The sequence below is a fragment of the Syzygium oleosum genome, unplaced genomic scaffold, assembly GCF_021117445.2.
Source record: "Syzygium oleosum isolate NSW1041296 unplaced genomic scaffold, Sole_v2.1 Sole_v2.21, whole genome shotgun sequence".
In the NCBI taxonomy this organism is placed as follows: Eukaryota; Viridiplantae; Streptophyta; class Magnoliopsida; order Myrtales; family Myrtaceae; genus Syzygium; species Syzygium oleosum.
Genome location: NW_026607505.1, coordinates 5,040,363 through 5,056,804, shown reverse-complemented (window position 1 = coordinate 5,056,804; position 16,442 = coordinate 5,040,363). Strand labels below are relative to the sequence as shown.

At 40.4% G+C, this 16,442-nt stretch overlaps 2 protein-coding genes across 6 annotated transcripts; one reads left to right on the top strand and one right to left on the bottom strand.

Annotated features, from left to right (window-relative positions):
- Positions 1–1,114: 1,114 nt before the first annotated feature.
- LOC115671235 (uncharacterized) lies at positions 1,115–5,311 on the bottom strand. Its single transcript, XM_030592746.2, has 6 exons — positions 4,362–5,311; positions 3,728–3,825; positions 2,776–2,800; positions 2,242–2,362; positions 2,024–2,158; positions 1,115–1,649 (listed from the first exon to the last, which is right to left on the bottom strand). The coding sequence occupies exons 1-6, from the start codon at positions 4,861–4,863 to the stop codon at positions 1,445–1,447; spliced, it is 1,086 nt and encodes a 361-aa protein (XP_030448606.1). The 5' UTR covers positions 4,864–5,311; the 3' UTR covers positions 1,115–1,444.
- Positions 5,312–11,086: 5,775 nt separating this feature from the next.
- Positions 11,087–15,888, top strand: LOC115671308 (uncharacterized). 5 transcript variants are annotated; one of them, XM_056321047.1, is made up of 12 exons: positions 11,087–11,612; positions 11,737–11,845; positions 11,991–12,056; positions 12,375–12,491; positions 12,564–12,746; positions 12,992–13,482; positions 13,838–13,937; positions 14,190–14,249; positions 14,691–14,783; positions 14,980–15,099; positions 15,370–15,460; positions 15,562–15,888. In XM_056321047.1, exons 1-12 carry the CDS (start codon positions 11,500–11,502, stop codon positions 15,750–15,752), a joined length of 1,734 nt encoding a protein of 577 aa, XP_056177022.1. In that variant the 5' UTR covers positions 11,087–11,499; the 3' UTR covers positions 15,753–15,888. The 5 variants fall into 5 exon arrangements, with proteins under 5 accessions (XP_056177022.1, XP_056177023.1, XP_056177021.1 ...); XM_056321048.1 differs by having other exon boundaries at positions 11,090–11,383; positions 11,482–11,591; positions 15,370–15,888; XM_056321046.1 differs by having other exon boundaries at positions 11,095–11,383; positions 11,482–11,612; positions 15,370–15,888.
- The last annotated feature ends 554 nt before the right edge of the window (positions 15,889–16,442 follow it).

Below are 16,442 nucleotides of genomic sequence, written 5' to 3'. Positions count from 1 at the left end.
ACTTTTACTTGAGACACAAATCTGCCATCATCAACCCTCAAATCCAAAATTTCTCATCGACAACCGAGAGATGGAAAACTCCTAAGCACGAGCTGTTCGAGCGTCCCGAGCGCGAGTTCTCTGACCGCAAAAGATGGAACATTCCCAAGCACAAGAGATTGGCGAGCGCAAAATCACTAAGGGCAATTTTGACGAAGAGTTAATGCAGAACAGATTTGGGACTCAAGTAAAAGTTTGTGATCTTTTATGAGGCAAAAAAAATTAGAGTGAAATTGAAACTAGACCTAAAGCTGAGATTTTTTTATGAGACAAAAAAAAGTTTAAGGTAGAATTGGTAGTGCACCTAAAGTTGATGATTTTTATGAGACAAAAAAAGTTTAAGGTAGAATTGGGACTGGATCTAAAGTTGGAGATTTTTTATGAAACGAAAAAAAGTTCATGGTAGAATTAGGACATGACCTAAAGTTGAAAGTTTTTTATAAGACAAAAGGTAAAATTGGGACAAGAGCTAAAGTTGAAGGTTTTTTAGGGTATTAAGCCTTATTTATTTCAATCGATGGCGGAAAGGTGTTCCGCGTCCATGTTTTAAATGAATTTTAGCCACGCATAGAATCACTCCAAATTCTTTCTTTTATGAAGCTTTATCGTAGATATCATTAATTAATCCAGGATAATCTTAATCAGGCTTTAAGAAGATATAGGGCCAGCAAATGTCAGCAAATTAGCAAGAGAAGAATATCTCGGCTATCCGAATCTCTTCAGGCATTCAAGAATGGTCCAGACAACATTAACTCCTTACATAAATATGAGCACCCAGGATTGCCTGGAAAGGGGCCCCCTATCCAATTGAATTCACTTAGTTTGGACCCCCCAAAAAATCGAAAATTTCTCTCAGAACTAATCTTTTTACCTTTGGCCGTGGCCCAGCTGATGAGTACTGATTGAATGTCTATGATTTGAGAAGACGATTCAAGAGTCCAAAGATGATGTTATACCCTGATTTCATGGTGTAGAGATGTTATACTCAGCATGTTCATTTTGCTCACACTATCTATCCAGCTCAAGATACCAGAGCTCTCAGCAGATTACGCACTGATCTGGTTATTTCTTGAGATTTGAGTAGCAGAAAGGTCGTATATACTTTCTATAACGTTGCATTCAGACCTTCCCAAATAAATACAACAAAGTTGATGAATTCCTAGTCATAGCCGTCCTCAAGAGGTACCGACACTCGCATAGTGTTCCCCTACCGTCAATAGTAGCATACTAACAAGACTAATTGATCCCTTCAAGACATAGAAGGCTCGACTAAAAGAATGAGCTAAACAGCGAGGTGACCTCTGTTGGCATCAAGCATCATGAAGCTCCAGGCGCAGGAACTTGGTTGCGATGGTTCTTGATCGAGTCATGGTGTACCCGCAAGCCTCACTGCTCCGTCACAAAACTAAGCAGCAACCAAAGAAACCAATCGTTGCTCAACTTCTTCCCAGTTACGGACTTTTGTGACCAGGGGATGTTTATCGATTGACTCTGTCTTGCACCATGGATAGGAATTCTCGTAATCGAAAAGGAGAACCTTGATTCCGACATCGGCGCACTCGATAGCATATCTTGGATTATCGTCAATCAGAACCTTGGCTCCCAAGGACCTGCCAAAGTGGTTTCATAAGTTGAAACTAAGCCAATTGTTCCTTGGTGTTCGTTTTCAGCTGAATGTCTAAAGCAATATACAACTTTACACAAAGGACACGAAGAAAGAAAAACTCGAGTATTCCTAAGGCTGCCCATTTTTTAGATAAGCTCTTCTCTACCCAAACTTATTTATCCTAACATTTGAGACAACTATATAGAGAAAAAATCATGTGTGGCACAACGGTTTGATGGGTGCACGAGAGTGTCCTTTTCACCCCAAATGACAGCTCTAGTTCTCCCCCCGTGATATACAAACAACCAACTACCCGACTTACAAAAGTCAAGAGACAGGTTTATAAAGCTCAAATGTAAGAGCTGTCCAAATGCATACCTGCATATTTCTGACTTAGGCCTAGATTCCCCATTTAGCGCAAAGTGATTCCCAAAGTGAATCTCCTCAAACAATCCAGGATAATGCTTGTCGATCCACTCTATCGTGTGGTCCTTGATTGCATTCTGCCTCGACCTTTACAAGGACATAAAAAATTCAAGATCATCTAATCCTTAGATTATCTTAAGAGTGAAAGGAATGAGTTTGAGCTTGCATACGTGACCACTGAGAATTTACAGTGTCTCGCTAATTTGTGAAGTACTCTCTGAGCACCTGGCAATGGGTGAATCCCCTTCTTGAAATACGGTGTCTTAAAGAACTCATGAACACGTAGATCAGCTGTCACAACAAGAGTAGCTCTCAAACATTGCATCTTCATGGACATAACTTAATGCCATCCAGAAACTCACATGGACTAAAATAGAACTGGACGGAACCACTAACCACTTCTCAGGAAACTAAACTACCTTTGAAAATTCTGATGCCATTGTTAAAGCACATAATAACTTCTTTAGGGAACCTCTCATTTGTCTGATTTTAGTTTTTGGACAAGTTCTTCAGTTGAACATGTGTGAATGATCAAGCAGCCAACTTGTGAAAAGACAGAAAGAATCGAGATAGAAAGCCAATCGCAGGCAAAAGTTTTTAACCGGCCTTTTTACAATTGCATACAAGGACTACCGCCAGAAAAAGCTTTCCCGGTGTGCAGGGTAACCGGAAAAAAATGGATAGAACCAATAGTAGAGTAGTACCTTCATTGCGAGAACACCCCCAAATCTGCCACAGAAAGATGAGGGAACATTAGAGAAGATTGCATGCTGGCCAATGTACGTATGCATTAACTACATATATTATTTATTATTTGAGACAGATTACAGCACCAGAAGAAGACCATTCTCATAAATAGTGGCAACAAGAGAACGTCTTAAAATAATGTAAATAAGATGTCAAAATTCAAGAATCCATCAATATTATAGCTAAACTACATAAAAATCAGCAAATGAGCGAAGAATCTATCCGTTCCCAGGGATCCAAGTGCAGCTATATGCATAAACAATGTCGAGATCATGATACAAAGAGAATGAAGAATGCTTATTTTATCTGGGAAGTTCCAACAAAGAAGAGCAATAGAAAAGGCAATCAGGAATGCACTCAGACTGGTACTAGCAAGGCACCAACCACCATATATCAGATCAAGCAATTGCTTCTGCATTACAGCATAAAATTGTAAACCAATCCAATCAGCACTCTCTGGCCTGCCAGTTCACTTTGATTTAAAGTTTGATGCTGATGCTGGACTGAAATAAGCTTAGCTAATACTATGGTCAAACAATACTAAATATTGCTCCTTTCAATGACTAGGTCCCCATAAACAGAGGAAATAGATCTAAAAGAGCACCTTAACTCTAGCAACAAGATAATAATAGATATCAGCCAATCAATTATGACCCTATTCAAGTTGTATTGTACTGATTTATTTACTCAACTCATGATCCAATTGAAGTGCTTCTGTGGAAGTCGAGCAATCAAACAGGGGAAAATAAATTCAGTGACTGAACAAAGAGTGCAAATTCAAAGACCATCCATACAGTTTTCGCTTGACACTACCCACTATTTGAAACGTGATACTCCGAGAACTCGCAAACATGATACTCCAAGACCAAATAATTTGAGGATTAAAATAGCTCAATGGTCGACCATTACCTTAAAGAACTCGTACACGTGATACTCCGAGACCGAATGATTTGAAGAGAAACGATCCGCAATGAATCTGTTGAGAGCTGAGACAAAGTTACCCAATACTGCCAAACAGCAGGGGGAGAAATTCCAAATAACCGATCAGAAGAGACACCAACAGGAAAAGAGAGAGAACCCATCCATCCAAAACCAGAACAGAAGTGAATTTGAAGATGATGAATAGGTGGGTGAATGTTCTGGTGCAGGAAACACACGAGATGATTTCTAGCGGTTATGGCAAATGTCTGCTGAAAATATGACATCCACTATGACTCGTAAACATGACCGACACCGGCAGCTACCAATGAAAAAAAATGTCTTCCTTCTGACTTCAAGAGAAAATATTGCCAAGTCAATATCCTCAATATTGACCAGAAGTCTCGAATATATATTGTCAACAAGAAACGAAACTGATCAATTCAATATGCACACACTAACAGTAATCCCCAAAAAAAATTTGCAGAGAAGTTTTTCCCACCACAAGTACTCTTTCTTATTTAGGTAAGGTACATAAGAACTCATTGTACTTCAAACAGATAAACCGGAACGTAACAATCAAAGCGCCATGGAATCGAACACAATATTCGAGATGGATTGATACCTTCATCGATATCCACCGCAACTACTATCTTCTCTGGTGAGTTCTGGCGCAGGAAACCAGAATGGTTGCTCCATCGACTACCATTTACAGATCCAGCATCCTTCTTATCTTCAAACTCCACATCCACACGATGGAGCTTGAATTGTTGACTTAGAGCAATCGTGAGAGGATTATGCATAATGCTCCTAGAATCAGCATCCCCCTTCTTTTTATGAGACTCGAATTCAAAGCACCCCTTAAGCGTTAATCCGACTCCACCTCCCTTAATCCTAAAACCATTGCAAGTATCGATCTTGGGCACAACTTTCCCCACAAAAAACGTGTTTTGAATTGGCAAAGAGGGTGAAGGGTGTGTCGAATTATGAAACCCCTTCGAAAATAAAGGATCTTTGATGAGTAAAGAAGACATGAAACCTCCCTCGCTCTTTAAGTAACAATGCCTCGCACAATCTTGCTGAATCAAGCGTCGCAGCAAACTGCCCAGCCCTTTTAGCATAACCATGGATCGTTACATTCCACCATGAAAAAAACCAATGCCCCCCCTCCTAAAAACACACGAATTTCGAAATCCAAAGCTCCAAAGGCCTCAACAAGTCACGGGCTATGGCGATCTAGCACCACCCACCAAGAAAACGAAAAGGGGCCAGACAAGAATGCGGCAATGAATCAAGAGAAGGGCACTCACAAAACCAATATGATATCCACCGCTTCCCTTCGGGGGGGAATCTTACGGGGTGGACGAAAGTAAAGCCTACGTTCGCAAAAAACGGAAAACCCTAAAAAAGAGGGAAATTTTTTCCGCTCAGTAGAGAAACAGGGCAAGTGGGTGGTGGCTGAGTGGCCCGGCAGGACAACCTGCGATCACGGGGCTCGCGACAAAAAGCTTTCAAAAGACGAAACCCGAAAAACGTTTCGCATGACTCGATCAAACAAAAGACGCACCCCCCACCCCCCCGGCCGATACTTCTGCAGGTGCCCAAAACAAACTGGTCCCGGAACAAGAACTAGAGGAGAAGGAAAAAAAAACCAGAAAGTGGACAAATTTGGGCGTCGAATCCAAAAGCGTGGCAGCCTTTGAAATCTCAACGGAATGTACAAGAAGAGGCGATAGTGGAACGTAAAAAGAGGGTGTGGTCCTCGGGGGCGGAGTGATTCTTGCGGGGGGGGGGGGGGGGAGAGAAAGAAAATAGAGAGAAAGAGGTTCTTGAAATAGGAGGGAGGGGGTCACACGAAATTTTGGAACGAGGGGATTCAAAGGAGCGGCTCAAAAACAGAAAGGAAGAAAATGCAAAAGCAGAAGATGAAGAAACAAAGAAAAGGTTCGAGGTTGTCGCATGCAATCTCTTCTGCTCTGCCTGTTTCGAACATCCCTTTACCTGTCCATTTCTTGCGCTTAATATTTTGCATTTTGGTAATCAATTGAGCGAGTGTACGACGGGGTCTTTCGAGTCGGCTTGAAGGATTTGGAGGAGATAAAAAGGGGGTCGTAAGTACGTGCGCTCCCCCCCCCGCGTATCAATGGTCGCTATTTCGGATTCCCTAAGAGGTATTTCGATTAGTTTTGGAAAAGGCACGCTTATTTTGATTACGTTGCGTGTGTTTGTGTAAGAACTCTAGAATCACGGTGTATTTCGAATTGGGTGTGGAAAAGTGCGCGATTGTATGAATCTTCCTGGCTTTCGGCGATTTTTCCTAGGGAAATAATCTCTCGGTTGCAGATTATGTTTCTACACGGTACCAGATAATAGCCATGGACAATATTCGACTCGTATTCTCCGTTTATACAAGGAAAAACCTAATTTGTGATAAGACAAGGTGTTACACCAATAATGTATAGAATGAAGTCACATCTTTTTTTTTACAATACCAAGAAGATCAGCTTTCCATAGTCCTTGGAATGGATGGAGTGGCATGTTCAGGAGAATAAAAGCATGTCCTTCTTTGAGTAAAAACGAAAAAACTACTACGAATTAAGGGAATTTATTGGATAATCCTTAGATAATACTATGTCCCTACTAGACCACAGTGATTAAAAAAAATTATATTTACTATGCTCTCGTGCTATGGACCACAGGAGCACCACCAGATTCCATGATTGCCGCCGTCCGTTACCTCCAATTAAAGGCTTTTCGTTTGCACCATAGATGGAAATTGTGAATCACTTATCTTAGGTGCAATCACCATTCATTAAGTTACAACATAAGATTGTAAAATGTTGTCTTCACCATAGTTCAAATAAGGGTTAACAATACAAATGATCTCTGAATTTTGACCTAATATTCAATATGGTATACGAACTTTTAATTTGTTTAGTGTGGTTCATGAATTCTAGCCCAATGTGCAATGTCGTACCTGAACCTTTAATTTATTCAATGCGGTTCATGAACTTTTGGTAAATGTTTAAATTAGTCCCTAAACTATATAAAATATCTAATGTCATCCTTTCATTAAATTAAATTCACGGACAATATTGAATATTATTTTGAATATGTACCAAAAGTTCAAGAATCTTATTGAATAAATTAAAAGCATATAGACGATATTGCAATATTGAACTAAAGTTCAAGGACCACATTGAACAAATTAAAAGTTTAGAGATGACGTTGCACATCGAATCGAAATTCAAGGACTATTTAGAGTACAAAAGTGTGTCATTATGGCAATTTTAAGGGATTGGTGCACCCAAACGGATACGTCAGCATCATTTTATCTCCCGAAAAGTAGGGAAGTTAGAAGGGGAAAGGGAAAAGATGCCAAACAGATAGCTAATTGAGCTCAATCTAAGGAGGGAAGTCGGCCATCATTAACTTGGTTGATTGATTGATTATAAATCAAATCGATGACATTCTAGAAAACGGTGATGCTCATGTCAAACCGCACCAGAATGTTTCGAGCATATTCCTAAATCGATTTGTCCAGTCATTTCAAATCAAGTCGTTCTCGTTTTCAAGGTTGATGTGTAGATAAATGAAAATTGGTCAATATAATCGATTCAATTTCTACGAGCACAATTCGAGAAAATTATCAAAAAAGTAATAAATTTATTGTACTTGTGCCAATTCTGTTCTAAATTTTTTAATTTGGGCAATTGAATCTTAAACATTTTGACAATTTGCCAATATAGTCCATCCGGCTAATTTTGGCGGAAAATCGCTAAAGTGGACGCCTGACATCCTACGTGGCACCGCTAGCACTGACGTAGACAATTCTTTGCAACTTTTAGTATTTTTTTTGAATTTATTATTTATTTTATCTTTTTTTTTCTTTATTGCAGCCGGCGAGGGCCACTGGGTGAGGGCCTACAAGCCCTCGTTGGTTGCTGGCGAGGGTCGCTGCCCTCAGCCAGCCCTCATCGGTCATCGCCTAAGACCGGCTATCAGCGAAAAGGAAAGAAAAAAAATAAAAAACGAAAAAAGGAGAAACATTCAGAAAATTTTACAAAGTTGTTCACGTCAGCGTCGAGGCCACGCCACATAGGATGGCTAGTGCTATTGGATCGCCACGTCAACGTTTTTTTTTTTTTTTCGTTGAAATTGACCGAAAGGACTATATTAAAAAATCGTCAAAATGTTTAAAACTGAATTGGCACAATTAAAATGTTTAAGATTGAATTAGTATAAGTACAATAAGTTTATAACTTTTTCCGTAATTTTTCCAAAATATATCCGACGTTTATCTAGACTAGCTTGTATAAACAAATTTCCACACGGATTGTATATCTTAAAAGGTATTCTCTTAGTTATCGTTTTGGAGTTGGAGGAACTTTATGTGGATGGTTGAAAACGTGTTCTTGTCGTGCAAGGAAAGGGCCCATCCCCTTTCTTTCCGTCACAGAGAACATTATAAACGTGGATAATTTAGCTTCTTGCTCGTCACAAAGAACATCGCTGAACGATGTACAAAAAGATGACGTAATGTGTCGTGAAATTGTTTTACGACGCGACGACGATCCGACGTAAGTAAGTGTTGAAGTGTCGGTAAAAGTTGGGTGGTACGCTAGTTTGCCTTAGAAGTTTCTGCAATCACTGCGGATGTTGATCAGGACCCCAATGAATTTAGGGCCTTTTGACACCCCCTACATTTTGACCTCACTCGAAGAATGACAACTTCTCATCAGATGGAATTCGGCTTATGTCCACACCCATAGCTCAGGCCCACTCTTGAAAAAACAAATTTAAGGTCCACCAAGTGCCCAAAGTAAACCAAAATTCATGGCTTGATCGACCAAATCTCTTTGCAAAAATTTATTTGATGGCATTGATGTTTTCTTCAATATCTTGGTACTCGTTAAGTAGATGACTGATTATATTTCTCGTGGATATTCACCTATATTTATTCATAAAATAATTCATATTTAGAATTGTAATAAGAGCAATCGGCTTCCTACAAGAAAAAAGATCGTGACATTTGTTCCGAAATTTGCATATTTATCTTGTATTTTTTTTTGTTTACAAACCGACCAGATGCGATTATAAATTCATAGTTTCGAGTATCTTTTTCTTTAGCAAATCGAGGCCCATTAAAGTTTTCTCCCAGCTTCTCCGTTGATATCCAGGATTAATCCTGAATCACATTAGGAAGTGACAATATGATTTGTATGTGGTGGAAAAGATACTCAAGATACACCTCGCTACGTCTCAATCTTTAGATTTGATAAGGGATAATGATACAAACAGTCCCTGAATTTTTGCCCAATATACAATGTGATCTTTGAACTTTTGCCCATTGTGCAATATTGTCCTTGAACTTTAACCTAATGTTCAATGTAATCCCTGAACTTTTGGTACATATTCAATATTCCCTAAATTTGAATTAATGGAAGGACTACATTGAACATTTTCAAATAGTTCATGGACTAAATTGAACATGTATCAAGAGTTCGTGGACAGCATTGAATAAATTAAAAGGTCAGAGATCACATTGCACATTGGGCAAAAGTTCATGAACTGTTTGTGTCATTTTCCCATTCGCTAAGATGCACTTTTGAAACCGCTCGGTCTAAGAACTCATCCCCATTCAAGGCTGGCTAATTCTAGCGAGTAGTGCAATTCACGGGCCCCTTCATGACCTTTATTTTTTGCCGAGGCCAGATTTTGACCCGACCAGTCAAACAAAGCCTGGAGATAATACTTGGAGTTTTTTTCAGATTAAAATCACTAATTGTATGTTTGTTATCAAGATCCATTTCTAATTAACACCATAAGATGCCCGGTTTACATTGATAAAGGCTTTTCGGACACTAACTGTATCAACTTATTTACCATAACAAGTTCACATCTTTTCGTCTTCATGCATCCAAAAGTACCATGAAGGAACATGGCTGTAGCAAGAAATTAATGCCCTCCGTGTTGGAAGAAGTTGCAGGGCTGCCACTGCAGGAAGAAGAAGATCCGAGCTGGTGCAATGGGCCCGATGGCCGCTGCTGCTCATGGGCATCATCAAGATCCCACCATTGGTAAAGACACCTCTGCTTATCGTTCACGCCACATGTATCTCTTTTTGTTTTCTCTGTTGGTCAACGATTATGGCTTTATATGGAGTCGTGGGGTTTTCGGTTTGGTTTTAGCAGGAAACGAGGAAAAAAGAAAGTTGGACCTGGCCAATCAGAGATCGTCCTTTCTATTTGGCGCCAAAAATGTTCCGCAGAACAGAGAACCCCCCCAAAAACGATGCACACCATCTCGAACTCCATCATCTTTCTGTGCTCCTCCTTTCTGATCTCTTCTTTTATTTTATATTAGGATGTTCTTGGAGTTAGTGAAAATTAGATAGTGCGACGTACTGTTTGCATCAAAGTATGAGACAAGGAATTCATTCACAATTGCTGAGAGTGATTTCATCTGTACTGCTATCAATATTTAGAACTAAAAGCCAACAGAGTTAGATTCTTTATGAACTTTTCACTGCACAATTCGTGGGGTTATTATTTTGTCGTGGCATACTTACCTGTTTTCGCTGAAGTGGGGTCCTAAGTTTGAGAATCAATGAAATTGGAGAAGGTTGACCTTGTCCTGAAACGTTCTGTCACCGAGTAGTTTCTTGGGGAACCCCGTTCCCCTGGATTTGAGCCATGCCAGTTTGCACTAAAGAAATCGGCACAAACTTGAGACTGCCTCGGAACAGAGGATGCATTTTGGGAAGGAAACTTGATGGAAATCGTCATTAAGAGCAAATTGAGCTGTTGGGTGCTTCTGGTCAACTCACATTGTTGACCCTTTTACTGTTCATAAAGTGTGGGGGAAGAAGAAAAAAGGAAAAGAGCAATATGCTCTGTTCCGCAAAAAGAAAATCAAAGCCTAAAGGGTCAGTCAGAGTCAAGTCTCTTTTAAAACATTCCCCTAATCATCACTCGTAAATGTACTAGCAACCAGAAGCTTTTTCTTTTTCCTCGACTTTGCCTAACCAAACATTTTTCGGCTCTCGGCCAAATACGTAGTGGAAAGCACCTAGGATGGTCGCACTGTCTATAGCAAAATTCTACGGGATTAGTCGATAGTAACTCAAAATCACTCAACACGTTCTTTTAGAGCGAGGTCACAGCAATATAACTCTTTGAAGTGATTTCTTTTCTTGTAATTTATCGAGACTAGAATTGTGTTTGACAAAGTCTTTCCATGAAATGAGAAGTATGGGACAAATTCAAGTGTCGTCGGGTCGACGGCAATTTCTTGAGAGAGAGTGGCGGGGAGGAGTGTCGGTGTCGGAACAGTCCAGCCTGAGAAACTTCCGCCAGAAAATGACCGACTCAACGCAACACGGTGCACTCACTCCCGGTCCCCACTTAACGAACCGAACATCAAAACACACTGACAATTAAGTAGTCTTTGTCTGTCTGTCCCTCTCTCTCTCTCTTTCCCTTTTGCTTCTTTCATCTTTCCACACCCTTTCACTTTTCCTTTCTCATTCTTTACGCCAAGATGCTTCTGAACAAAAGCGTTTTGCTTTATCAACCCCTCAATCGTCGGAGCTTGACTGCGCTTTGATCTGTTGTGCGAAGTACCCTTTTCTGTTCTCCATCCAAAGTTCGAGTCTTTCTTGGTTTTTTCTCATGTCCATTCATCTGGGATCGACTGATCGGCGAATGCTTTTGCTCAGAATTTGCTGATATAAAACTTGGTAGTCGCCAAGATTTGGAGATATGATTTGCCTGAGACCCGAAGTCTTCGACGACGGCGGCGGTAGCGACTCCTGCTTCTCTCCTCGCAATAGCAGCAGTACGAGCAGCCACGGCTTAGTGCTCCCTGTCGACTTGTAGGTGTTATAATCTTAGATCTCCTCACTCTTCTCTAGCTGCTTCACCACTTGTAATTTGAGGTGGTTTTTTGTTTTGTTTTGTTTTGTTTTCCTTTTGTTGATAATGGGTGGTTTTGAACAGGGGAGGTTCGATACAGAGGTATTTAAGGAGAAGTGGCAGGTCAAATTGTCGAATGAGGAGCAAGTCGTTTTCTTCCGGAGATGGATGCTCCACTAATTCTGATTTCGAGGTATAAAATATTTTGCTTTCCTCTGCTCATTTCATGTCGTTAATGGTGAAGCCCTTGCATATGGAATGAATGAATGGTGGATTAGGCTCTTTGGAGTTTTGTTTGAGCAGATTTCGCTGAGTATCTGATGGCAACGCGTATTCAGGAAAAATGTAGCGGGCGAGAGAAAAGTGGGAAGCTGTACACTTACCGATCCCAGCTCGAGCAAGATGTGAGTTCGCCGAAATCTTGTTTGCATGCTATTGATGTTGTGGTTCTGCTTGTTGACAAAGTATTCGTGTTCGGGGTTGGCATTGTATAAAAAACTAGTTGACGGGTGATGCCAATCGAGTTCTGGTTTGGATACATGTTGGCAATGTCTGAAATAGTTTCTTTCTGGTGTTGCGAAGTTCTTTTGAGTGATTTGATTCTTTCTCAATTCTCACCCGATAACTGGAACACCTAATTTCAAATGCTTTCACTATTTGACCATAAAAGCCATATCGATTCTTGTGAAATGCCTTATTGAATATCGCTTGAATGCTGACAGATTGAAAGATTGCAAAAGGAGTTGGAGGAAGAGATTCAGTTACACTTGACCCTGGCAAACGCTATTGAGCACTGTGATCCATCCTTGTCTGACTCATCCAGCCAGCTTCCAGATAAGGTTACTCTCTGTTTCCATTTTCTCTTCTTCGATATTCTCGTTCACATCTCAAGGTCCATCATATGATTGAAGGCCAAGGATCTGTTAGGCAGTATAACATTGTTGGAGACAACAGTGGAAAAACTTGAAGGGGAGTTAATTGTCCTGCAACATCAGCTACATCAAGAAAGGAATGAGCGCCACCTGGCGGAATACAATCTAAGGCATTCTTCCTTTAGGGCTTCATCAGCATCAGAGATTTATCCTAAACTGATGGTCCTCTCTCTCTCTCTTTCTCTCTCTCTCTTTCTCTCTCCATCAAGGTCTTCTTGAATATATAACTTAAATTTATCGATGAAGTCTGGTGTGCTTAACTGCTCTGGTGGATAGGTATTAATTGCGTGTTCTTGGATTAACTGTAGTCAAGAACTATGCATTCTATCCATATATCTAAGTTTTCTTTTGCTTTTACTAGTAGAAGATTAAAAAACAAAATGAGAGAGTTGAGTGATTTAATGCAGCCTATGAATCCAAACGGTGGAGAGAAGAAAGATGTGGAGATTGGATATGTCAGTCGATGGTTAGACGTGACCCAGAGGCCAAATAAGGATATTCTGCAGGAGAACCTATGGCATCACCCTAACCAGCTGTCTGAAGAAATGGTTTTGTGCATGATAGACATTTTTATCTCTCTATCAATTTCACCTAAAGACTCTTCATCTCAAAACATGGCTTCACCGGCCTCACCAATGCGCCCACTCTCCTATAACTCCGCTGCATCCTCCTTAGACTCACCCCTCTGGACTTCACCAGCAAGGAGGTCCTCCGGCTGCGATTTGGAAAGCAGTTATGATGTCTTTGCCAAAGTTGAGACATTTGATCCTTATAGATTTCCTGGTAAGCTGGAGTGGCTGGGAACTGTCGGAGCCTACAACATGGCAGTTCAAGTCTGTGCTCTGTCCGTTGGGAAGAAAGAACTTATTTATGCTGCCGGAGCTCTCAAAAGATTCAGGTCGACACTTGAAACTTCCTTCTAGAGCAATTGATGTATTGTTACGTACAATGGTCTTCTTTTGAATTTCGCAATGAATCTTGTCTCTTCTTTGTGTGTTCAAAGAGTAGATTAATGCATAGAAACTTTTCCTTGCCGCTTTCAGATATTTCAACAGAAGCTTGTTCTATCTAGAGCAAAAATCAGGAAACTCTTCCTAATATTTCTCATTTAAATTGACTGAAGAACTACAATGAAGTCATGATCTGATACTCCTATGCACCTGATCAATTTGTGCCTACTTTCAGAATTAACTCGCAAATTTCTTCAGCAGAGGTTCTAAATGTCGTTGACTTCTCAATTTACCTTCTATTAGGTTCCTCGTGGAGCAGTTGGCCAAACTGGACCCATCTAGAATGACGCACGACGAGAAGCTAGCTTTTTGGATCAACTTGTATAATGCCTTGATTATGCATGTAAATATCTCCATTTTCTGACCTTTGGTTTTTGGGTCAGGTTTTTCTCCTCCTTGCATGTGATCCTCTGTTCAAACCCCTTTGAAAAACCTTCTCATTCACACCTGCACTGAGTATTACCCTCCCATTTATCCTGGATTGATTTGTTATATGATTGGCATTCTCTTTACTAGCTTCTGTATTTTTTCCCCTTCTGGACTACATTCTTTAGATGCCCTGATCTCTTTACTTATTTTATCTACACTTTGCCAGGCATATTTAGCATATGGAATTCCTAGAAGTGATGTCAAATTCTTTTCCTTGATGCAGAAGGTAAGCATTTTATCCTTTCGAACATTCTACGTCTATTTCTTCTCATTTTGAGTTTTTAGTCGCTGGGGAAGGCACCAATGTTAGAAACAGAAAGGCAGTGGATTGAGGAAGCGAGTTAAAAAGAGAAAAGGAAGTGGCTTGATTTCCTCTAATACATGTAAATGGAGTCGTGGTTTTACTGTATTTAATAGGTATAAGCATAACGATGCTTCCATTGGGTCATCGGTAAATAATGGTCTTCTATTTGGTGAAGAGCCATGATAAGCAGCTAAAATTGGCTAGAGGAAATGATTGATAAAAAAATCGCTGCTCTTTAAATTTTGATGTATGTTTGTATCTTCCTGATTCACTTTGACAAAACTTGTCGATAGTGAAATGTTTCTGAATGCTTAAGCAGATGGCTAGCTGCGAGATTCTTATGTTATGGCAACATGATTTCAGGCCATGTACACAGTTGGAGGGCAGTCATTCAGTGCAGCTGAGATTGAATACATCATGCTCAAGATGAAGCCTCCTCCTCATCGCCCACACATTGTATGAATCAGTTCCTTATATGGTTTTGTGTCTTTTCATGGTCATTTCGTCGCAAAAATGAGCTCCCTCATGTTTGTCAGGTCATGACATATGACAGTAACTAGAAATAGGGCATCTGCAATTGTGAGAGAAGAGAAGCGATCTAATGCGTTCTTTAGTTGCTTACATGCTATGTTGATTTGGTATTTGATGCCAGGCTTTGTGCCTAGCTCTCCATGAATTCAAGGAACTCGAAGTGAAGGAAATGTATTCGATCGATCAACCGGAGCCTCTGCTTCCATTCGCGCTAAGTTGTGGGACATATTCTTCACCGGCGGTAAAAGCACCTTTCCCTTCCATTCCCTTTAGTTATTGGAGGCCTCTGGAAAGCACGGATGCTTAGCTTACTACCACATGAATCTGGCAAATGAGATTTGAATTGCTTACTGATGCTTACATTGCTCTTATTAGATGTTCTCTGTGATTGCCATACGATTAGTATTAGCAATTGGAAACTAGACATGCCTTGATGGATGTAAGGTTCCCTCAAGACCCAAAGAAGAGATACTTCTTTCTTTGTATAACTTTGAGCATTTCCTAACGACAGGTCAGAATCTTCAAGCCTGGAAATGTGGCCGACATGCTGAGGCAGTCATTGAAGGACTATGTACGAGCATCGGTCGGAATTAGCAACAAAGGTAAGGTTCTAATTCCGAAGCTGCTCCATTCTTTCACGAAAGAAATCGGGGAGGACGCATCGGTGCCTGAGTGGATCTGCCAATTCCTCCCCGTAGAGCAGGCCAACTTGGTGAGAGAATGTTCGTCCAAGAACAAGTGGCGGCTCCTTGGAACTCGGAGCTTCACCGTCTTACCTTTCTCATCAAGGTTTCGCTACCTATTCCTCTAGCAAGGAAAAAAGCCCCTTTTGATCAACCGGTGAGATCCCATCGAGAGTCGGCATCCGGGTCTTGGTTAGGGTTGTGGAACTAGGAATGATTCCAGGCTTGAATGAAATATGTTTCAAGGCAAGAAGCCACGGAAATGTATTATTTTCTCTTGTTTGGTTCTGCATCCTCATACAGACTCACACAATCATGATATAGATTTGAAGCTGCCATTTTCTTTATCTAGTTGTCATTACATCTGACTGCAGAGAGAGAGAGAGAGAGAGAGAGCAAGCAATCTTCCTTAAAAGCACTGTATACTCGACGAACTAAGCAGCGTCTTTCAACTAACATATTGAGTGCAAACCCTACATTGGGAAAAAGGAACAGAAAGAGATGCTGCACTAATTAAATAACTTATTTTAGCAAACATAACTTAACTGCAGAATATAGCAACAATTTATCCACCGCACTGCACAATGTGGCGAGCATTCTTCGATAATTCAGATGAACTCAAGTAGTTAGTGGTGGTATCCATCCATGTTGTAAAACACAAATGAAATTGGAAGGGTCCAAGTATAAGTTATACATCACTGGCATTGCTTTACAAGAGGAGAGCGATAGCAACAGCCTCGATCTGTCCTTATTGGAACTGCATCAGTGGAAATCGGACTGACGGTATGAATTAGTAGATAACTTATGTCATAGGCTTCTGAAAAGAGAAAGCCCCACTTCATTTGTATAACAAAAATTCATTTAATAGTTCTCTAATTCACTTCTTGATACACATCCTAGG

Coding starts and splice junctions, on each gene's coding strand:
- LOC115671308 (XM_056321046.1), top strand. CDS start 11,500: ATGATTTGCCTGAGACCCGAAGTCTTCGACGACGGCGGCGGTAGCGAC. Junction 11,846..11,990: donor CCACTAATTCTGATTTCGAG/GTATAAAATATT, acceptor ACGCGTATTCAG/GAAAAATGTAGCGGGCGAGA. Junction 13,938..14,189: donor ATAATGCCTTGATTATGCAT/GTAAATATCTCC, acceptor ACACTTTGCCAG/GCATATTTAGCATATGGAAT.
- LOC115671235 (XM_030592746.2), bottom strand. CDS start 4,863: ATGGTTATGCTAAAAGGGCTGGGCAGTTTGCTGCGACGCTTGATTCAG. Junction 3,826..4,361: donor TGCGGTGGATATCGATGAAG/GTATCAATCCAT, acceptor GCTGTTTGGCAG/TATTGGGTAACTTTGTCTCA. Junction 2,801..3,727: donor ACGTGTACGAGTTCTTTAAG/GTAATGGTCGAC, acceptor TTTCTGTGGCAG/ATTTGGGGGTGTTCTCGCAA.